Below are 22330 nucleotides of genomic sequence, written 5' to 3'. Positions count from 1 at the left end.
CCTCACGGGAGGGAGGCTCCGGGGAGGGGTCAGCGCTTTTTAGCAAAAGCAACTTCTAGGTGCCCAATCATCCTAACCAGAACTGGAGCCTTAAATAAGCAGTCTCCCTGACCCGCCAGTTTTCCCCTTAAAGTTGGAGGTTCCAGTCCCCTGCAGTCAGCTCCATGAGGAAGTGGTTCTCACTAGCCCTCACAAAACCGTAGTCTGGTTGGACCTGATGTTAATCAGGTGTTCCTGCTTTGTTTCCTTGTTCCCACCTCGAGAATCCCACCAGCTCTGCCCGGCCCAGGGAAGTGGGGGGAGGGGGCTTCTCATTCCTTTCAGGAAAATACAGACTGCTCTCCATTCACGAATCTCACACTCAAGTCAGTTACACCTGTGACTAAATTCATGGCGGGTTTTGTTTTCTGACAGTACACGGCGGGGTTCTGGGGGGGGGCCCAGCCCAGGGAGGACCATGCACCCAGGGAGCAGGGGCTCTGACTCCTCTCTGAGTTCCTCACCCTGTACACCCATCTGTCTAGTGCAGTACTTATCAGCCTTCCTAGCGCATTGACCCTTAATACAGCTCCGCCCCAATTAGAGGTGGTGGTGCTTGCTAGGTTGTGGCTACCACCACCCCATATTTGTTCTGTGTGTGTGTGAGAGAGAGAGAGAGAGAGAGTCTGTGTGTGTGAGTCTGTGTGTGTGTGTGTCTGTGTGTGTGTGAGAGAGTCTGTGTGAGTCTGTGTGTGTGTGTGTGTCTGTGTGTGTGTGAGAGAGTCTGTGTGAGTCTGTGTGTGTGTGTCTGTGTGTGTGAAATGACTTATGGGGGGGAGTAGGTTCTGCCCATCTACCTTGTGAGTTTTGGGGATCTAAGGCCGTCTTACCAGTGCACTGGCGTCAGGCACTTACTTTTGACAAAGCCAAGAGGCTTTCCCAAAGGTGCACCTGCAGTAATATGAAAATGCTATTGTTCAGCACAGCACTGTGGTCTGGTCCAAATGTTCAAAGGTAAGAAAGAGCGAACCTGCTGTCTGTCGGGTGGTGGGATGCTGTAGCCACACTGGGAGCAGTGAAGGTTTTCTAAAGAGACACTTGAGCACCTCCCTGTAGCTCTGACAATGGAGACAACAGATCCCAAAGAAAGGAAATACCCCCAGGGATCTTACCTTAGGACTGTGACACCCGAGGCCAGCAAGAGGAAGAATTTGTAATCCAGGAAGAAGTTTCACAATTGGACTGCTTGTCAGCCCACCTTGCAAGACAGATCGGAGCCAAGACAATGACAGGCCAAGTGATTCTAGAGACACACCCTGACCAGGAACACTTAGGTATGCAGTCCTCCTGACCTCTGTTTAAGCCTAAACATCAGTCCCCTGAAGATGGACCTCTTTACTTGCTCCTTTTCCCAGTGTAGCCACTGGGAGAAATATTCTCTCTCTGCGTTTCTCTCTGTCTTTTTATTTGGCTTATGGTGGACATGGACCGGTGGCCAACCTACGTTATTAGGATTGCTAGAGCCTAGGCTTTGACTCTAAAAGTTCTGGTAACATTAGTATACTGCTGTAAAAATAAGACCTCTGTAGCCGGATATAAAGCATTTTCTAACATTTATTACCATTATTATTACTGACAGAAATTGAGCCCTCTGTGTAGAGCAGTATGACTTCGAGCTCATGATCCCCCTGCTTCCAGCAGTAACCCTGTTGGAGGGCCTGCGGAATCTGTGCGCTTGACTGCACTGCTGGTGAGCCTTCCACTCAGTGAAGACTTCGGACTTGTGCTAAATCTAGCAACACAAGAGGAAAACTGTAGAGCGGGAAGAATGCTCTAGAGAGGGCACAACATGGAGCTAAGGAGTATTTCAAAAGAGTAACAGTCAGTTGAAGAGTGTGGAAGGCGGGGCTAACGGAAGTAAGTCTGAAGTAGGGGTGTTTTGATCTCAACGCTCACAGCAAAAGGAGGAAACAAAAAGGAGTTGATTATCAGTGGTAGCGATGCTCTCTGCAGTGACCCGCCACCCACCGCCATGTTCTAGGACTAAGTACTCATTACCTGGAGGAAGTGGGAAGCAGGCTTCTCACTGTTAGAAAAGAGAGGCACAGGTATCAGAAGCAGGAAAGGGGCTAAGTGCTGTGGTGTTGGACTGAAACTGAAAGTATCAGAATAAATGTATGCCCCGCTCTCTCCCTTTATACACACACACACACACACACACACACACACACACACGGACACACACGGACACACAGACACATACACACAGACACACACAGACACACACACACAGACACACACACACGGACACACACAGACACATACACACGGACACACACAGACACATACACACAGACACACACAGACACATACACACAGACACACACGGACACACACAGAGACATGAACACACACATCCACACACACTTACATGCATGTGCACACACAGACACACACACACATGCACACACACGGACACATAGACACACACACACATTCATGTGCACACACACACAGACACGAACACAGAGACACATACACACACATAAACACACACACACACACACATACCTTTTTCCCCTTTATTTTTTCAGATTGTTTTGACAGGCTCTTGCCTATGTAGCCCAGAATGGCCTCAAACTCCCAATCTTCCTGCCTCAGTCCTCTAGTGCTGGAATTATAACCCTATAGCTCTTTATCACACACCCTGTTTGAATTATTGATTTTCAACATTTGAAGGTGTGTGTGTCTGTCTGTGCATGTGTCTGTGTATGTGTGGTGTGTGTGTGTGTGTGTGTATGTGTATATGATGTGTGTATGGTGTGTGGTGTGTGTGTGTGTGTGTGTGTGTGTGTGTGTGTGTGTGTGTGTGTGTGAGTTTTAACTTCTTCAAGAAACCCAGAAGCAATGATGGTCCATGAGCAATGCACCAGCCTTGAGCCCAACTTGGTGTCTACAAATGAATCTTTCCCATTGCAAATAGCTAGGGCTTGCTGGGAAAATGACCAGTTCCAGGGTTTGGGGGCTGGAGCAGGGAAAATGGAAAATGTAACATGTACCTGAAACATATTAGTGTACCAGACAATAGGAAGATCTTCTAAGACCGGCCAGGTGTTGTTGCCCATGCCTTTAATCCCAGCTCTTGGGAGGCAGAGGCAGGTGGAGCTCTGTGAGTTCAAGACCAGCCTGGTCTACAGAGTGAGTTCCAGGACAACTACCAAACCACAGAGAAACTCTGTCTCAAAAAACAAAAACAAAAGAAAAAACCAAGAACGGTAGAGACGGGTAAGGAGACCAGTTCGGGGGACAACTGGCTAATGGACGCTGCTGACTGGGGTAGGGGAGTCACTTTTGTGCCCACTGGGGGGTCTGCCAGTTTCAGTGAAGAACCTTGCCCTAGGTGGCGTGAACCACTGTGATTAAACTCAGTGGGTCACAAGACACAATAAAAAGGCGTGTGTGGGCTGGAGGGAGGGCTAGCTGGGGGGTTAAGGGCACTGGCTGCTCTGAGAGACCCAGGGTCCCTTCCTCACATGCACATAGTGGCCCACAGCCACCCTACCTGCAGTTTCCAGGGATCCAATGCCCTCTTCTGGCCTCTGAGGGTACCAGGCACACACGGAACACACGCACACATTCAGGCAAAACACACATGCATAAATCTTTTAAAACCTTAAGAAAAAGACACAAACATGATAAAGGAATTTGTAGGGGAGAGGAGAGATTGAAGGGTGAGGAGCTCCCTCTGGGTAAATCTGATAATTTTTACAATAGTAATAATTGTACTACTGATGCACCGAATGGACCAGAATTCCAGACATCCCATGCTCCTGTAAGTAAACAATGCAGCACAGTCAGCTGCAGGGGACGCTGTCCCCACTGTAGATAGAGCACAGCAGAAAGATGGAGAAGGAAAGACAGCAAGGAGGCACAGGATGAAGGGCTGAAGGACAGGACATCCTGTCAACCACAGAGGAAAAAATAACACCCAGGGTGGAGAGTTTTGGGAGACATCATCTCAACCATGTGACTGAGGTTAACAAAAGAAGTCAATACTAAAATCACATGCACATCTGCACTGACAAGGGCATGGGGTCAGTTTTGAAATGTGACTGTCAAAAATGCACAGCTTCAGTCTACATGAGAGAGGGACTCTAAAACAGAGGAAGGCCTTTACTTTTTAAAAATGCCAAGGTTACTAAAAAACAAATACAAAGTAACTCAGATTTTAAAAAGCCAGAGAAGCCAGGCAATGGTTGTGTACACCTTTAACCCAAGCACTTGGGAGGCAGAGGCAGGAGGATCTGAGTTAAGGACAGCCTGGACTATTAAATGAATTCCAGGACAGCCAGGGTTACACGGAGAAACCCTGTCTCAAAGAAAGAAATGGAGGGAGGTAGGGAGGGAGGAAAGCCAGCCAGAGAGGTCAGCCAAACACAACCAATGTCTGATCCTTATTTGAACTTAGGAAAGTTTGTTTCTGATGAAGGACATCATCTGACAGCTATAAAAATATAAACAGTTGGTGTGTTAGATGGCAGTTTGGAAGCCATGGTGTTCAGGTCTTAAGTTTGTTACATAAGGAGATGCCGTGTTCCTAGGACACACACTGAGGTCTTTAGTAGCCAATGGACAGTGTATCTGTAATAGACCATCACATTATTCAAGGAAAAGAAAATAAGGATTGCATAGGGGCTAGAGAAAAAGCTCGATGGTAAAGAGAGCTTGCTGCTTTTCCAGAGGACTCATGTTCAGTTCCCAGCATCCACATTGGGTGTTTCATCTCAGGCAACTGTGCCTGCCCACGCTGGCCAGGAAAATAGTAAGTCTTTTTAAAAAGTAGTTATGTGTGTGTGCATCCGTGTATGGTTTGTGTGTGTGGAAAATCATGGACCATACTGTAGAATTTGGGTGGTAAAGAGTATATGGGATTTCTTTGTACTATTCTTAAATCTTTCTGTATGGCTGAAATTATATTAGTGTTCAAAATTATGAGCTGGAGGCCAGGCATGGTGGTGCACGTCTTTAATCCCAGCACTCAGGAGGCAGAGGCAGGTTGATCTCTGGGAGTTCCGGGCCAGTCAGCCAGGGCTGTACAGTGAGACCCTGTGTCCAAAATGTAATTTCTTTCCGTTTAATGCAGATTCCCCTCTTGAGTTAGGGAGATGTCTTGATGGACAAAAGTGCTTGGTGCACCAGCTTGACTTGAATTTGATCCCCAGAGCCCACTCTAACGCCATGCTGCACACCTATAATCCCAGCACTCCTGTGAAGGGACGGAAGATGGATTCAGGAGAATCAGCCCAAAATGTGCAGACCGCCTAGCCTGCCTGGAGTACTCAGAGCCGAAGCAAAAGGAGAGGCTGTCCCAGAAACAAGGTGGAGGGAGAGGAGAGACTCGGGAAAGTTGTTCCGCCCAATCCCCCGCCCCACATGCCTGAGGGACCCCCTCCCCATTATCTGTGTGCTTCACAGAAAACAGGGAAGGGAGGAAAAAAAGAAAGGCTTTTGTCTTTTTAAACACATATATTTGCTTGAGAGGGTGCCCATGCCCACTTAAAACCATGAGACAAAATCATTTTTTCTTCCCTAATTGCTTCCTGTGGAGCATTTGGTCAGAGTTGACTGTCCAATTCCCAGCACCAGAAAGGGAAAAAAACGAAGTGTGTAGAGATGTGAATGTGTTTCATCCAGACAACAGGGCAAAACAGAACAAAACGGGCAGGCAGTGTGTCCGAGTGCCAGCAGAAAGAATGGAAATGAATGTCTAATAAGCCTGCCCAAAGAGGAATTTTATCTCTTTATTGACCTAAGTAATGGGCTACCAGAACTAAGAGCATTAAAGTACCAACTAAGGACAAAATGTAATTGTTCTCTCTGAAGAAACTAGAAGCAGAAAACACCTAGGAAAAGACAATAGAGTGTGTAACTCTGGGACTACCTGGCCCTGTTTGTAAGTCATTTTGGATACAGAGTACAGAGCTACCCATCAGGCAAGCTAGAACACTGATCATAAAGGCTGATCCACGAGTCGTACGATGTCTGGGATTTATATTTAAATAAAAGAACAAAGTGAGGATGTAGGTGAAGGGAGTCAGCTCAAGAGTCAACAGCTCTTGGGCCGGTCTGGTAGTTCAATGCGTAGAGCACTTGCACAAAGCAGAGACACAGGTGTGGCGTTACACGATCATAACCCCTGCACCCTGCAGGACCAGGCAGGAGGTCTGTCACTAGTTCAAGGCCAGTGTCTGTCTGGGTTTCATAGTGAATTCCCACACCATCCTGAGCTACTATGGGGCCCAAAGAGGAAAAGGAGACCTGTGCATAAGAAGTTAAAAAGCAAACAAAAACACCCTAGGAATGACAGAGTCACTTGGCTATCTTTAGGATTTCCTAAAAGCAAGAAGGGTGGCTGGCTAGAGAACCGGCTCCGCAGTTAAAAGCACGGACCGCACGAACCCGCTATAAGCCAGTCCCAGAAGAACCAAAGTCCTCTTCTCCGAGGGCACCAGGCGCACATGGGATACAGACATACAGGCAGGCAAGACATCCACACATAAAAAACAGCATTCTTAATTTAAAGAAAAAAAAAAAAAAAAGGAAAAGGATTTGGAGAGACGGTTCCCCAGTTAAGATTGTACTTACTGAGCACCGCAGAGGCTCCAAGTTCAGTCCCAGCTTGCACCTTGGCTCATGACTGCCATCTCCAAGGACACCTTCACTCTTGTTCGAGTACCCTCCCCCCACACACATAGGCACATAATTAAAAAACAATGTAGCTTACTTAGTAGAGTGCTTGCCTCGCAGGCATGCACAGAGTCCTGAACTTGATCCCTAGCTCCACATTAAAAGAAACAGGCACAGTAAAGCAACCCCAGCGCTGGGGGTGGGGATGGGGAGCAGGAGGATCGGAGGTTTAAGGCCTTCCTCATCCTTCTAGGGCATTTCAGGCCAGCCTGGGATGCATGAGAGTCTAAAAAGGAAATGAGCTGTTCTCTTTAAAACCAGTAAATACATGTATGTTGGTACTCTCTAAATATGTTAGAAGGCCTTCAAAATGTAAAAGTAGAATATACCAACCTTTGTACATCAAATAAAGTAAATAATATGTAATAGATGCCAGGCCCGGCTGATGCCACTGTGTGTGTGTGTGTGTGTGTGTGTGTGTGTGTGTGTGTGTGTGTATCGGGATGGTTCCCACTCCACCTGAATCAGGTGCTGTTCAGGGCTGCTTCCCCTTGATGGAGCTTCTTCCTGACAGCTGTGCTCTTCCGCCTGTGGGCTGACAAGGACAGCGGAGCAGCCAGCACAGGAGACTACCGTTTGCGCACGGCTGAAGACCGTGGTGATTATACAGCATTTCACATCCGTAAAGCAGGGATTGGGCGCTTTTTCTTGTGTTTCCTCTTTTCCTCTTCTGGAGGCGGATGAAGGAGATGCTTTGCAAGAGGTATGCTCTCGTAGGGAGGTCGTCACCGCGGGAAAGTGCTGACGCTACAGTTTTAAATCAATTTTATTAAGTTTGAGGTGTCAATGGCCAGTGCTTGCCTAGAACGGGGGCGGAACTGGGTTCAACCCCCACACTAAGTAATTAAATAAATATACAAACAACATTTATTCATGTAGCTTGGAAGGGAAAAAGTATTTCTGTCTTTCAAGAAAATATAAAGGGCCAGATGGTGGTGGCGCACACCTTTGATCCCACCACTTGGGAGGCAGAGGCAGGAGGATCTCTGTGAGTTGGAAGCCAGCCTGATCTATAGAGTGAGTTCCTGAACAGCCTCCAAAGCCACAGAGAAACCCTGTCTCGAAAAATCCAGAAGAAAATAAGAAGGAATTGCCTTGGCTTTTACAGGACAGCCTGTGGAGACAATTGATCACTCCCGCTTACAAACACACCACTGGACTGGAAAACCTTCTGTTAACTAAGTTTCTTCCTTTCGAGGAGTACACTAATTTTACCCACACATTTATTCATGTTTTTGATGAAAATGACATGGCCCTATTTTCACACATCACAATTCTTGTTCTATAAAAACCATCTGACTCAAGATACACTTTTTTTTTTTTAATCTTTTTTCCACATCTGGTCATCTACTTGCAGGCTATGACAGCACTTGCTCTTGTTTCCGGGAAGGGGCAATGAATAGTTAGTCCCCAATGCCCTCAGGGGTGCGCACCAGCTAATGGTTAACCACCCTGGCTCTAGGATAGAGAACCCTGACTGGAAAGCCTTAAATACAACAGTCTCGTGTCAGATCTTCGCTCAGGAGACTGCACAGATCTACAATAAAGAACCAGGTTCACAACGTGTAACACATACAGTGGGTTCCTAGTCGGTCACTGCAGTGACGTGACTTGAGGGTGTGGTACCGGCCACACTCCCGCCTCCCGCCTCCCGCCTCCCACCTCCTGAGGTAGCCACCCTTAATATTCACTTCAGACTCATCCCAAGATATGTAGGAAATCAAACATTTTATGGAAAATGACTTTGTGCTGTCTTTACAATGTGCACGTGTGTGTGTGTGTGTGTGTGTGTGTGTGTGTGTGCACGTGCGCGAGCGCGCGTGTGCGCATGTGTGCGTGAACATGCATGTCTCCCACTGCCTGAGGAGGCAGAAGAGGGCATCAGATCCTATGGAGCTGGACTTGAGCAGCTCTAAGCCTTGTGATAAATGTGCTAAGAGCTGAACCAGGTCCTCTTTGAGAGCAGCGAGAGCCCGCACCCAGCCAACCATCTGCAGCCCTTCCTCCCTTAGCACCAGACTGTGTTTGCTTGCAGCTGTACGGCGCCTTCTCCAACTAAGTCTGTGTCCACCTGTGCTGTGACTGTTTACCCTGGTTTCCTTGCATCTGGGAAAATGAACAAGGTCTCACTATACAGTCCGTGCTGTCTTGGCCTCAAGTGCTCTCACCTCAGCCTCCTGAGTGCTGGGTTATAAGATGTACCACATGGCTGGCCTGGCTCTGCTTTTTAAAACATTCTGTACCTTCCCCTTCTATCCGACATAATTTTTTAAAAGTGAATTGCTCACCAAAATGTGTGCCTTGCGCTGGCTCAGTAGTAGGTGGAGTGCTTACTGGTGGAAGGGGACAGTGTCCTCAATGTCACACAGGCCTCTCCCATGTCCCACACCCACATGATAGAAATGCATTCATATTTACGTCTCTATTTCTGGGTTCTCACCTGAAAGTCTTTCCTTACTCCAACATCATACAGCTCTTTGTGCCTCCTTGAACATGGTGCTGTACTCCTCACAGCACCATTAGAATATACTTCCCTGCATTAAAAAACAAAACAAAAACATTCTTTTCAGGGATCCAGGGAGGGGATAGCCCTGGCTGTCCTGAAACCTACTATGTGGATCAGGCTGGCCTTGAATGCACAGAGATCCACCTGCCTCTGCCTTTCAAGTATGGTGAATGGAGATGTGTGACAACCCTGCCTGGCCTACATTCCATGTTTTTATTAAAATGAATTTTGTTTTTGTTAAAGTAAAAATAGCGTTAGCTTTATGCATTTAACTTTTGTACAGAATCTTACTATGTTGTCCAGACTCGGCCTCAGTTTCAGCTCAAGCCATCCCCCTGCCTCATCCTAAGTAGCTGGGCCAATCTTTCCTGCTTTGTATGTAGCTCTGGCTGTCTTTGAGCTCCTTATGTAGACCAGGCTCACCTGGAACTCATGCTTCTGAGGATGGCTGGGGTAGGATGTGCTCTGTGCCACTGGTCCTCATCTCTTTCCCCCTGTGATGGGCAGGAAGTCCTGGGCAATTCCCCAGCTCAGCAGTTCTCAACCTGTGGGTCAGGATCCCCTCGGGGGTCGAACCGCCCTTTCACAGGGGTCACACATCACATATCCTGCATATCAGATATTTACATTGTGATTTATGACAGCAGCAAAATTACAGTCATGAAGGAGCAACAAAAATAATTCTTTCCCACAACATGAAGAACTGTATTAGGGTCAAAGCATCAGGAAGGTTGAGAATCATTAGTTCTTCTCAGGCAGTGCCTGCTGCTTGCTGTTCCTGGGTTTTGGGGACTCAGTGCCTTCAAAGGAAGCGAGCACAGAGGCAGGGTGAGCAGAGCTAGCTAGAGGGTACAGAGGTAGAGTACCCATCCTAGTATGAGTGAGGCCTGGCGTCCCATCCCCACAGCGTTAAAGTTAGAATTCCCTCGCCTCCCTACATGAAAGCAAGGCATTGTCGTTGGTGCCTCTAACCCCGGAGTTGATGGGTTGATCCAGAGAACCTGACTGCAGAACCCTCAAACCAGGTTCAAGGAGGGACACCCACCCTCCCAGCCCCCAGTGCTCATCCCAGCCTCAAGGGGTTTAGGCTGAAAAGGGCAGAATAAAACACCAGCTCTGGCTTCCCAATGTGAAGCACATGCACACCTACCACCACATATACACAGAAAGCAGATGGGGTGGAGATCTAGTAACTTCCAGCATCGAGATCTTGTGTGTCATTGATCTTAGGTCAAACTGGGACCTTCCAGAATGACAGGATTTCCTTGAGACCCAAGGAATCTATGCCCAACTCCTCATTTTATCTCGTTTAGCTATGTCACATTTTGGATGTTGTTTAAGTTATCTCCGCTTTAAGAAAAAATGTAATTTATATGACAAGCTGGATGTTACATGAGAGTATTTAAATGTTTCAGAAACTATGAAGTACAAGGAAGATACAAGATGTTGGAAGTAGCCAGGCTGGCGCACACCTTTAATCCCAGCACTGGGAGGCAGGGGCAGGTGGATCTCTGGGAATTTGAGGCCACCCTGGTTTACAGAGTGAGTTCCAGGACAGCCAGGGCTATGCAGAGAAACCCTGTCTCAGACCCCTGGGCTCAGTGAGTTAGTGTTTTGTTCTGTCCCCTAGACTCTAAAGTCTCATCCCAAAGTGGGTAAGAGATCACTTATTCTGAGACAAAGGTAAACTTGACAGTGGCCCAGGGAACCTGAATTTGGCTAGACCCCAGAGGCAGGATCCACCGTGGAAGTTAGTTATCACATGAACTCTAGTCACAAACTAAGCTGTAAAGGACGCTGAGGGGAGGGAGGCTCGACTCTGGTGGCATCTGCAGCCTTCCAGCTGGTGGACAGGGGCCGCCTGCTAAGCAAGTACTTTCTAACGATTTTAACTGATAGTCACAAGTAGGGTAGGTTAGATACTGCGTTTGTTGGTGATAAATGGCTATTGACCCGAGGAGATACATCAGGATAACCAGGCTCTGAGTCTGTATCATTCCTACTCTCCCCAACCAGGGAGGTCTAAATCGGCAACCAGTCCACAGAAACAACACTGTCTGATCTTTCCGGGGTAACTTCATTCCAAATCACCCAGGGAAATAAAAGTGGCTTCTTACCGTGGGGAAAGGGGGGGGGGGGATCGTGCTGACTTGCACAAAGTGCTCAGAAACCAAAGCAGCCCTGCCAGCTACCTCTCCTCATACCTGGGACAATTATCCTTCTCCCGCTAACGTTGTTAAACTCAACACAAGATGGCTGGCCCTTGAAAAGACAACGGTTAACTCCCTCTTCAGCAGCCGGAGCTCCTCAGACCTGAGATGCAACGAGATGATTACAGGTCCCCAGTGCAGTGTTTGGAGCCCAGCAGCCTGCAAGTTTTATAAATATCTGCTCTTGCTGGGCTGAAAGCAAAAGAGATGTGATGACTATGTGAGTCAGCCTCCCCGCCCCCACCCACCCACCCACCCGGCCCAGCACCTGAGGGGGGAATCACACCATACCTAAGCAATTGTCGGGATGAAACAAACACCTCCCTCCTCCACCTTTTGACAGGCCTGGTACCAATAACAGCAATTACACTTATTGCTACAGCCCCCTCTCCTCTTTCCCAAGTTTGTGCCCTTTGAAACCTCTGCCTGCTCAGGGTCTGCAGACCGCGAAAATTAACTTGTCTTTTAACAACTCTGCTTGGCTGAAGGCACCAAACGGGACGGACCGCGTGTATTTGCAAAGACAATGAATAAAAAAAAAAAAAAAAAAAAAAGCAAACTTAACAGATAGTGGAGGGACACGTTTATCGCTAGGTTGTGAGATTGCAGGGTCGCACTTAAGCAGTTTCATGAAAAGGCGTTTTAAGAACCCAGCAAATAACAGGTGGCAACAGCAGCTAACCCCGAGTCAGCTGCCTCAGTGACGCGCGGAGGCCCTGAGTCGTTGGGAGAGACACAGCCAGACTGAACTGAAGCTGAAGTTTTGTCTTTCTGCCGTGCAACGGCTGAGTTAAAAAAAAAAAAAAAAAATACTGCGGGTGTTAGGAGCTCGCGCTGGGGGTGGGGGTGGGGGTCGTTCCCCCTTTCTGGAGCACTACAGGGCGGGCGCACAATCCCGCAGGAATGCGAAGCTCCTAACGAGCTCCGCTCCGGCCTCCGTGGTGGGAGAGGGGGTCGGGGGGGGGAGGGAGGGGGAGGAAGGGCGGCGGGGGAGGGGCTCCAGCTGATCGCAGAATCCGGCCAGAGCGTTCCCGCTTCCTAACGGCCTCGAGATGATTTACACGAGCAGACGGCGTGCCTTGGCGGGGTCCAGCTGGCCTTCGCGTCACGGTGAGTTGTATTCTGCGTTTTCCCCCTCCCCACCCCTCCCCTCCCCGTTTGAAGGAGGCTTCTACTCCTCTCTACCCCTCCCGCTGAGCCCTGTCAAGTTTGTTTTCAAACCGTAAACCCGGGTTTCCATCTCTGTCGCCCGCGAATCGCATCCGTGAGCCGGGCTGACTTGAAGCAGAGAGAGAGAGACAAAACCAAAACCAAACAAACAAACCAAAAAAACCCACAAAAAAATAAAACAAAAAAAGCTACCTTTGTGGACATGAGGGCCACCGCGTGGCAAACCGCCGGGAAGGAACGTTTCTGCCGCGCGCTGCCGCAGCTGGGAGTAGCCGACCCGAGGCGGGTTCCGCGGAGTGGCCCCGAAGCCACTGTCCCGAGTTAGCAAACAAAGCTACTAGGCAGGCACAGGCGAGCCGGGCCGGGACTCCTGCCACTCACCCGGCCCAGCCCCTCCTCCTCCTCCTCCCTCCTCTCCAGGCTCCCCAGCGGATGTGAGCCACCAATCCCAGCCACAAACAACCCTTCAAAACCCGGAGAGAGGCGGCCCTCCAACGAGCGGCCGGCCCGGGGCCCGCGGCCCCCTCCCCGCAACACATCAGTCCCGCACCCGGGCGGGCGCAGCAGCTGCTGAGTCACCGCCTGCCAGGTCCCGGAAAGCGCTGCGTCCCGGGGCAGTTGGCAGAGGGGCCTTGCCAGCCGGTGGGTTCTCCCCGGACACCGTCCTCCAACCGCCTCCGGCGCTGATTTCCGCGTGTGCTCTCTGCAAGCCACCAGGGCGCGCGCGCTCGCGCGCGGGGAGGGGATGGGGGTGGTGGTGGTGGGAGTGGGGGTGGTTTTAGGGTTCCTGCCTCACAGTGACGCTTCCCCGCGGCTCGCTCGCTTTGGAAAAAACACCCAAGCTTCTTCAACTCTGGGTTTTTTTTAACGCGCTCCGCAGAGGGGTTGTCTTTGGGAAGGGGGCGCGGCGGAGGCTCGCCTTAATTTCCAACGTAATCGTAAACAGACTCCAAAGTCTAGCGGGTCATCCTGTGGCCGCCTTAAATGTGACTCGGCTTTAACCTTGCTTTCACCGGGATGTCTCCTCCTGCCGGATCTCCACCGAGGTCACAAAACCAGAACAGCCACAGAGCCGAAACTGGAGACAGCCACCGGCGCTGACGTCGCTGCTCGGCTTATTTACGTTTGGGGTTTTTCTTCTTTTTTTAGGTAAAGGGGAAAGTCTTCTGTGACATGTGACAGTTGGTTTGCTTTTTTTTTTTTTTTAAACAATCCGGCATAGGTGAAAACTAAACCCAGAAGTGTGGGCATTCGAGTCTTGAAGTCAGCATCTGGGTTGTATTTGGGGGGGGGGGTATTCATCGTGGAACTCCTACCGGCGCTCCCCTCTCAAGCAAAATAAACCAATAGGAACGAGTGTGTAATTAATGGCCAGTTTCTGTTTGAAATACTGAAGGGTGGAGGGGCTTATTCTCTTGGTGGACAGACACTGCAGCCCACAAAGTAGACACTGTTTACCCAAACGGACCAGCAGCCCCTGCGTGGTCACCCCTCTTTGTCGGGGTCGGCAGGGGGCGGCGCAGCGGGGCGCACACTGGCCCCGGTCATTCCCAAGCTGAGTCGTTTGAAGAACATGTGAGCATGACAAGTGTCTATCCGCAACGTGTTAGATTTCGAAAGTGCCTTGCAATCCAATCCGGAACTCAGAGCCCGGGGGAACAGACATTCTAGGGTGCCTATGTCTGTGTCTCATCCCCTACACACACACACACACACACACACACACACACACACACACACACACACACACACACACACACCCCACTGTCAGGAAGAGTCCACTAGGAGAAGGGTGCGCCGCGCCGCGCGGTGCCGCGCCCTCGTGTCAATGGCAGCTGCGCCTTCTGGAAGAAGTTGGTTCTTGTCCGGAATACTTTTCCTCCGGCTCCGGCGCCCCACCCCTTGAGTCAAACCGCTGCCTCTCGTGGCTGGAGCGGGGACAAGTGGAGTTTGGGGCAGCTGTCAAAAACAAGGGTGGGGGTTTCTTTTCTTGTCTGGGGTGGACAGGGCTCATGCGGGGAAGAGGTGTCCTTAACCCTCTCTCCCCATCTGTTGCAAACTGAATGCACCCCTCGCCCTGGAGGAAAGGCCCCTAAGAACAAACCGGTGTGGCCGCCGAGGCCTGAGGGACGCGGACCGTACTAGCCCCACAGGCAGGCAGGCAGGCACGACGCTGTTTCTGGGCTCCGCCACCCCAGAGGGACCGGTGACCGCGGCCCCCCGGACCAGGGCTGTTGAGCTGGAAGGTGCGGGGGGAGGGGCAGAGGAGCGGCTGGGCGGGCGGGGGACGGGGCGGGCTGCTGGGGGCGGAGGCAGGACCTCCTGTACCTTCCCTCTGCTCTCTCACTCTGACAGCGCCGAGGTGCGCGGTGTGGAGCGGGAAACAAAGGAGCTGAGTTGGGAGGGGAGTGAGCTGGGCCAGGGAGAGCCCCCGGCTGGCCGCCAGAAGACCCTGGCTGGAGGAAGCCCAAGTGTCACTTGAATTCCAACCCAGGAGCCAGCCCTTGGGACCCAAGCACCTTGTTTAGCAACAGTGGCTGGAATATTCTCCCCAAAGTTCCCGGAGCGCCAGTAAAGGAGGATCATCGCCCGCCCCCCGCCACTCCGACTGCTGGTCCCTAGAAACCCCAGCTTCACCTCTCACTGGGCTCACTGGGACGGCAATTCCAGAATGAAAAGCAAAAAGGGTAAGGCTGCGGCGGGCTGTGCGCACCCGGGGCACCAGTGCGGGACATGTGCGGTCCGCGCCGGGTCGCGGGACACTGACTTGGTGGACTTTTCCGCTCGCTCGGTGGCATCCGGGCTGAAGAGGTGGCCGTTCTCTTTGTTGAGGCTGTGTCTCAAATGGCAGTTGCTGTTCTTTTCCTCCTAGACACAACACGAGGGGCTGTTGTGGGGAGACAGCCTCACCACGCTGCTGGCACGTTGTCAAGAAACACGCTCAGCGCCTTGTTTGTGCGCCTCCAAGTTTCATTGTCTTCCCTGACACTCCATGCTCAGCCCAGCCACCGCGTGGTTCCCAGTGTTGTTTGTGGGACAGGGGAGTGGGGTGGGTGTTTCAGGGACTCACACTTCGCTTTTCCCTTTGCGGCGGGGGGGGGGGGGTCGCTGGCGCATTCCAGTAGCCTGGCCTTTTGTCTAAAAGTTCGGTTCCGGTGCTCTCGTCCGTCATCAGACCCTAATACTGTTTTTAGGGATGTGGTGAGGTTTTTTTTTTGTTGTTGTTGTTGATTTTTCCCCCCACTATCAAAGGAATGTGATTCCGGGCCCACACATCGTCTGAGGGCGAGCATAGCTTTGGAAAGCTGGACTTGGACTTTTAAAATTACTATTTTCTAAAAGTTTTCCCACGATGAATTTAGGAGAGCACGAGCTGTTAGAACACCAGTCCCATGCAGTCAAAATGTGTCCCAAGTGTGACAAGCAGGCTTGGCTGTGAGTCCAGAGAGTACGACTGTCATTGTTTCCACCAAGCTTTACAACTAAAACTTGCCGTCAGTCTGGTTCAAAAACAAAATACACAGGGGAGAGGGGGGGAAAATCGCGAAAGGTCAAAAGTCTGTGAAGTCCCTTTTGAAGCTAACTTTGGAGTCCCTGACCGGGAGGCCCCTCAAGTGTTCAGTCGTGGACTAGAGTTGGCTTTTCTGTTGTGATTTATGTGGAGTGTTCAAAACAGAAGTTAATGGCTTGGGGGAAGCTGGGGGGTGGGGGCGCTGCTGCGCATGCCCGAGAGCTTCCTCGAGTTTTGCTACTCCACATTCTTTCAGACCCAGACCGCGGCTGCAGTTCCAACGGAACACGGTTACGGCGGCCGCCGCGGGGCGCGCACACACACTCCCTGGGGTTCCTCCCCTCTCTCTACCTGATGAGTTGTGCCAGTATAGTTCAGTAAGAAACCCTGAAACATACGGAACTCATGAAGACCGCGGGTACTTGGTTAAGTGGGCGTCCTTGCCCTTCTCCGTCCGGGGAGAGAAGAGAGCCTGGGCGCTTGGTTGGGAAATGTTTTAACAGTTCTGGGGAGGCTTGGGGTAGGGTTGGGGAACCTCTGCAGAGCGTGTCAGCGTGTCACTCTTTGACAAGACTCACAGATGTAGACCCGGTGTGAGGCGTCCTGGTCCAGTGGCACCTACGTTGGGGGTGTTTGGTTTTGAGTGGTTCTCGGATGCGGAATGCAAAGCTGGGTTTCCGTGTGTGTGTGTGTGTGTGTGTGTGTGTGTGTGTGTGTGTGTGTGTGTGTGTGTGATGACTATAAGCAGCCTCTTTCTCAGTTACCACCCACCTTGGGTGTCCCCTTCCCCAGATGCAAGTTCTGGGGAAAACATCAGAGGTCCCCAGCTCGTGGAAACAATGAGCGGAGATGTGTTGGAGGGGAAACTCTGCGCGGCTGGCCGCTTCAGGGCTTCTGGTGCGGAGAGAACCGAGGCGGCCCGGGATCCTTTGCCTTTTTAGGCCTGGATGGGGGCAGACCCTTTGGCAGTGAGCCGCACCGCCCCACTTCGAGCTCCTTAGGGACACGGTCCAGTTAGGTTGCTAACTTGTACAGTAGGGGCTAAAGAACTCCCAAGAACAAAAGCTGCTTGCTCTCGTCGTCAGGCCCCTCCCTCTCCTGCGATCCTCCTCAGCCCCCCCCCCAGACTACCTGGGGGGGGAGCTTCCCTGTCCTTGGGCCAGGACTGCTTAAACCTGCCCCGCCTATTGTCTGTTTTAGGAAACTCTGAACACTTAGAACAAAGACTGGTCTGATAATAAAGTGCCTTCGCAGAAAGCCAAGGTGGCCAGAAAGAGCTCCAAAAAATGGCTTTGGGACAGGCTGGAAGAAGGTTCGACTAGGAGAATCCCGAGGGTCCTGGCGGGGTCTGCAAGCCTGTTGAATCAGTTTACAGCTGAGCGGAGCTGTGGCTTTAGTGATTTGGGTGTGAAGTTCCATCCGAGTCGCTTGTCCAAAGGGAGACTTGTTAAGTTTGTTTCTTAAGTCTTCCCTTTGATCTTTTCCTCACATTCTTTTTCCAGTCTCCATTAGATCTTTAAAATGCAGGCTCTCCCACCCCCAACTCCGGTGTTTCGGAGCTTCAGAAAAAGAAAGTGAAGCAAGCTTCGCTTCCTAGAGCCTTGGGGTCCCGCAGGCCATCTTGTGGCTCTCTGAACCTTTCCTTGTATGTGGGTAGAATAAGAGACTGGTGATTCTGCCCCACACCCTCCTCGCTCCCTCCCCGACTGATTTTTTTTTTTTTTCCAACGTGTAAGCAAAGCGAGACTATTGGAAACAAGTCCTGACCGGGAAACTTTTCAAAAGGTCTGTTACAGTAGGAAATGAGTAACAAGGAAAAAAGCCTTTGTTTTTCCAAGTCGAGCCACAATCCGGGAGGGAATTTTAATGAAAACAGCCCTGACAGTAGCAAACGTGGTCTAGCAGGGCTGAACATATCAGCTGGCTCGCCCAAGGCACCAAGTCTTAACTTCCTGTTCCTTCAGCCTTTATGCATGCTTTGGAAATACTTGTAAAGAAGGCCTGGCCTGTCTGTCTGTCTGTGTCTAGTCTCTTCCTTCCTTTTCTCTTTTTCTTCCTTTCTTCATTCTTTCTTTTCTTTCTCAAATGAAGAGGCTGCTGTTTGGTGTTGCTCAACTGAAACTTGATTTGTGTCCCTAAACCTATTCTGAAAGAGCATGCTTCTTGTCAAACTCGAGTGATCAGATCAAAGGGCAGGCTTTAGCCGGTTTTTGTTTCAAGCACTTTGTTATTGCCAATTTACAGTTGGGAATTGGCTGTTCAATGAGCAAACTTTCACACGTTTCCCCTCCTAGATTTAAAAAGAGGGGGCAGGGTATGGAGTGTCTTGACTTTTCAGAAGTTGGGGGTGGAGATTGAAGCAAATTGCTTTATTCAAATGCTCTCAGCTATCCAATTAACCTAACGTGTTTAAAAGTGAGGTTTCCTTGGTTATCAAAGCAATGTGAAACAGGAACTCATTTATAATGGAAGGTGACTTTTTAAAAAATGTTTCTTCACCCAAATTTTAATATGGGACTTTTAAAAATTTCTCAGATTCTGTATAGTGAAAATACTTTCGGTTTTAGAATCGCCATTTCTTTAGACTTTTTTTTTTCTTTCTTGAAACATTAACTGCATCTTCAGGAGGGAGCAGTTGTGTGGCAGTTAAATATGGATGGTTCCTGTGGCTTATTATGGCAGTTTATTGTTAAGCCTTAAGCTACAGTGAATTTGCAAAATCATCTGCCTCTTTTGTTAGAACTTGCTTTACTTTGTCTTTGGATGTGGGCTTTTCCTGTAGGAATGCCTTCCAGCACCTTCTGCCCCCTGCAGTCCAAAGCTAAAAATGTGTCAACAAAGTCAGTCTGCTGGTTGTAAAATAAATTCCTTTAAAATTCATGGAGTCGATGATGTGTCACTGTGAAGACTATTCTGTTTTTATTTCCTAGAACAGCAAACAGATTCAATTAAGACGGACTAAAAAGCTACACAAAGCTTAAAAAGCTTTGAAAACTTCACCCTCAAACACGGAGTTTCATAGGTTATAAAGTCTACATTGCCTGACTTTTAGATTTGAAAGGCATTAATAGCATTTGTTAGATAAAACATTTTAAAGTTCAAAATGATAAAATGTCTGTAAAAGTTAAACTGTCCTGAATTTTCACTGAACATTGATTTAAATACTCTGTAGGGTTTGGGAATTCTTAACATTTCTGGTAGGATTAAAGTATTTACCAGCAAAGTGATTTCCTTTGTGGGTTGCATATTCAATTTTCTTTGTCATGTAAGACTTAAAGACTGATGGGTAGGGTAGCATTCTAGGTTCATAGCAAACCTTTCATGAAGGGAGGAAAGCATTTAAAATGTATGTATTCACTGAAGTATTGTCTCTAGTTAGCAATGACCTTAAAGACAAGATTGTAAGCACATTCCTACACTGCCCAGCACCCTTCTTGTGATGACTTACTCCCTTCTAGTGCACTTTGTCTTTTCTAAGCATCATTTTTTTTTTTAAATTATATCTCAATTTGCCACAGGAAGGATTCTGGCAGTTAATTGGTTGAATGTCTGGTCCGTTGGCGGTGACAGTCTGACTACACCTCCCACCTCCAGGCCTTTCTATGGAAACCCTAGCCCAGACTAAAGAACATCACACTCAGTAGTTGAGAAAACACAGGGAGGACATGGGTTAGTATAAGCAACAGAGCTTTGAGATGGTCACCCTGCTAATACAGCTGAGTGACAGTGGGCCTTGTCCTCCCCAGGCATTGTCACGGCATCCGGCAGTGATACTGAAGATGAGGACAGCATGGACACTCCACTGGACCTTTCCTCTTCAGCCACCTCTGCCAAGAGAAGGAGGAGAGGCAACCTCCCCAAGGAGTCTGTTCAGATCCTGCGGGACTGGCTGTATGAGCACAGATACAATGCGTATCCCTCAGAGCAAGAGAAGGCAGTGCTGTCCCAGCAGACACACCTGTCAACACTGCAGGTAAGTGGGGAGCTAAAGGTCACCCCCGCGGCTGTGGTGCTGGGCCTCCACCACCAAGCTGTGCCCCAGCCTGAGCATAACGTTTATTCTTAACCATTAGATACTTCATAGCATCCCTGTGTGTCATGTCATTAAGCTTCTCCCTAGTCCTCCCATCCAGAGAGAGAGAGAAACAGGATCTTCCCATGTTAGACTTTACAGTGTGAAAAACTAATAATTAGCTATTTATAGAGGACAGAAACACTTGACACTCATCTGTCAGGAAACATTTCCTTCAATGGCTGAAAGAGCCTATGTGTATTGAAAAGGAGGTTAAACCTTACTCTATTACCCAGGAAACTGGTTTGATATTTAAACAAGGACAGACTCATGAGGTAATTCGTGTTATGTCTGTTGACACAGTCATTTGAACTGAGGGAAATCAGTTACTGGGGGGTGTGGCCTCCTTTTATACAGGAAAAGCTTTTCTGTAGTTGATTAACTCAAATGCTAGGGCAGTAGGTAGTAGGTTGAAACACACTTAAAGGTGAGCCTTCCTTGAAGTTATTTTCAAGTTTGAGATCTTATAGCTTGTCCCTGTTCATGAAAGGGCTATGGATGACACATTCAAAGCAAATTTGTACTTATGGCGGATAGGCTGACATGGCTTAAATGCATAAGCCCTCCTCCGCCTCCTTTACTAAAGAGAGAGAGGTCAGTTAGGCACCCAGCATTGGATGTTTTCAGAACCTGTTTGTCAAGTGCGTGGAGAAAGCGTTGAAGCAGGTCTCTGTGATTTCAGGTCTGTAACTGGTTCATCAACGCCCGCCGCAGGCTCCTCCCTGACATGCTGAGAAAGGATGGCAAAGATCCAAATCAGTTCACGATTTCCCGCCGTGGGGCCAAAATTTCTGAAGCTAGCTCTGTGGAAGCTGCGATGGGTATCAAAAACTTCATGCCAGCTCTAGAAGAGAGCCCGTTTCATTCCTGCACAGCTGGACCCAACTCTACCCTAGGGAGGCCAGTGTCTCCCAAGCCTTCCTGCCCGGGATCCATTTTGGCTCGCCCATCAGTGATCTGCCATACCACTGTGACTGCATTGAAAGATGGGCCTTTCTCTCTCTGCCAGCCGGTTGGTGTGGGACAGAGCACAGATGTACAGCAGATAACAGCCGGCAACTTTACAGATACCTCTCTCATGTACCCAGAGGACGCTTGCAAATCTGGACCGAGTCCAAACCCTCAGAGTGGTCTTTTCAACACTCCGCCCCCTACTCCGCCAGACCTCAACCAGGATTTTAGCGGATTCCAGCTTCTAGTGGATGTTGCACTCAAACGGGCTGCAGAGATGGAGCTTCAGGCAAAACTCACAGCTTAACCCTTTTCCAGACAAGACAGTTCTCCAAACATGGTCCTGGTTGTCAGGGTGATGGCAAGAGATGCATTATTTTATATTTTTTTCTATTAATATTTGCACATGGGATTGCTCAATTGAAGCTTCCTGTTACTAAGATGTCTTCAATGGAATACAGTCATTCCAAGAACTACAAACTAAAGCTACTGTAGAAACAAAGGGTTCTCTTTTTAAATGTTTCTTGGTAGATTTTTCATAATGTGAGATGGTTCCCAATATCATGTGATCTGTTCCCCATACATGCACACACGCACACACACATATACCCTTTTTGATGTTGGTTTTTTGTTTGTTTTTTTTTTCAGACTGTGCAATACTTAGAAGTCATAGTGTCTTTCTATTTCCATGTGGAACAGGGTGCCCACATACAGTCTAATGAATAAACTTTGTGTTTTTTTTTTTTTCCAAGCAAGTATGAATCTAGTTGTTGGATATCTTTTTTCATGATGTAATAAAGTATTTTCTTTAAAAGATAATTGCAATGACGAGTATTTTTTCTTGAAGGAAGCACTAAGAGCCCAGTAGGAATATATGAGCAGGAAGTTGGGGGCAGGGAGTAGTATGACTTAGGGGCGTGTGTCACTGCTTTTTTAAAGAGCTGTGGACAACAGACCAGTGTGCATAAACAGGATGTGTGATATTTACTCCTGATTGCAGGGGGAGCTGGCCCCTTCAGTCTTGCTCAGAGATGAATGCAATGATGTAGCAGCATTTTGTTAGCCCATTATTAAATCAATAGTGAGAGGCTACATATTTCAGACAGGACCATGTTAAACGAAAAGCTTCAAGCAACTGGTCCTTGCTTAATTATTCACAAGTAAATGGTATAAGCAATTTTCGT

The 22330-nt window shown here is 49.0% G+C and overlaps 1 protein-coding gene and 1 long non-coding RNA gene across 5 annotated transcripts; one reads left to right on the top strand and one right to left on the bottom strand.

Annotated features, from left to right (window-relative positions):
* Positions 1 to 5452: 5452 nt before the first annotated feature.
* Positions 5453 to 11639, bottom strand: LOC127226639 (uncharacterized). Its single transcript, XR_007834911.1, has 4 exons — positions 11437 to 11639; positions 9656 to 9840; positions 9167 to 9260; positions 5453 to 7473 (listed from the first exon to the last, which is right to left on the bottom strand). It is a non-coding gene; the product is annotated as an uncharacterized LOC127226639 (long non-coding RNA).
* Positions 11640 to 12466: 827 nt separating this feature from the next.
* Tgif1 (TGFB induced factor homeobox 1) lies at positions 12467 to 21965 on the top strand. Of its 4 annotated transcripts, none has more exons than XM_051190911.1 (3): positions 12467 to 12552; positions 19870 to 20096; positions 20878 to 21965. In XM_051190911.1, exons 1-3 carry the CDS (start codon positions 12495 to 12497, stop codon positions 21451 to 21453), a joined length of 861 nt encoding a protein of 286 aa, XP_051046868.1. In that variant the 5' UTR covers positions 12467 to 12494; the 3' UTR covers positions 21454 to 21965. The 4 variants fall into 4 exon arrangements, with proteins under 4 accessions (XP_051046868.1, XP_051046869.1, XP_051046870.1 ...); XM_051190912.1 differs by lacking the exon at positions 12467 to 12552 and adding an exon at positions 14955 to 15299; XM_051190913.1 differs by lacking the exon at positions 12467 to 12552 and adding an exon at positions 16437 to 16541.
* The last annotated feature ends 365 nt before the right edge of the window (positions 21966 to 22330 follow it).

The sequence above is a fragment of the Phodopus roborovskii genome, unplaced genomic scaffold (genome assembly GCF_943737965.1).
Source record: "Phodopus roborovskii unplaced genomic scaffold, PHOROB, whole genome shotgun sequence".
Lineage (NCBI taxonomy): Eukaryota > Metazoa > Chordata > Mammalia > Rodentia > Cricetidae > Phodopus > Phodopus roborovskii.
Note: the sequence above shows the minus strand (reverse complement) of the source record. Positions and strands in the feature narration are given on the sequence as shown.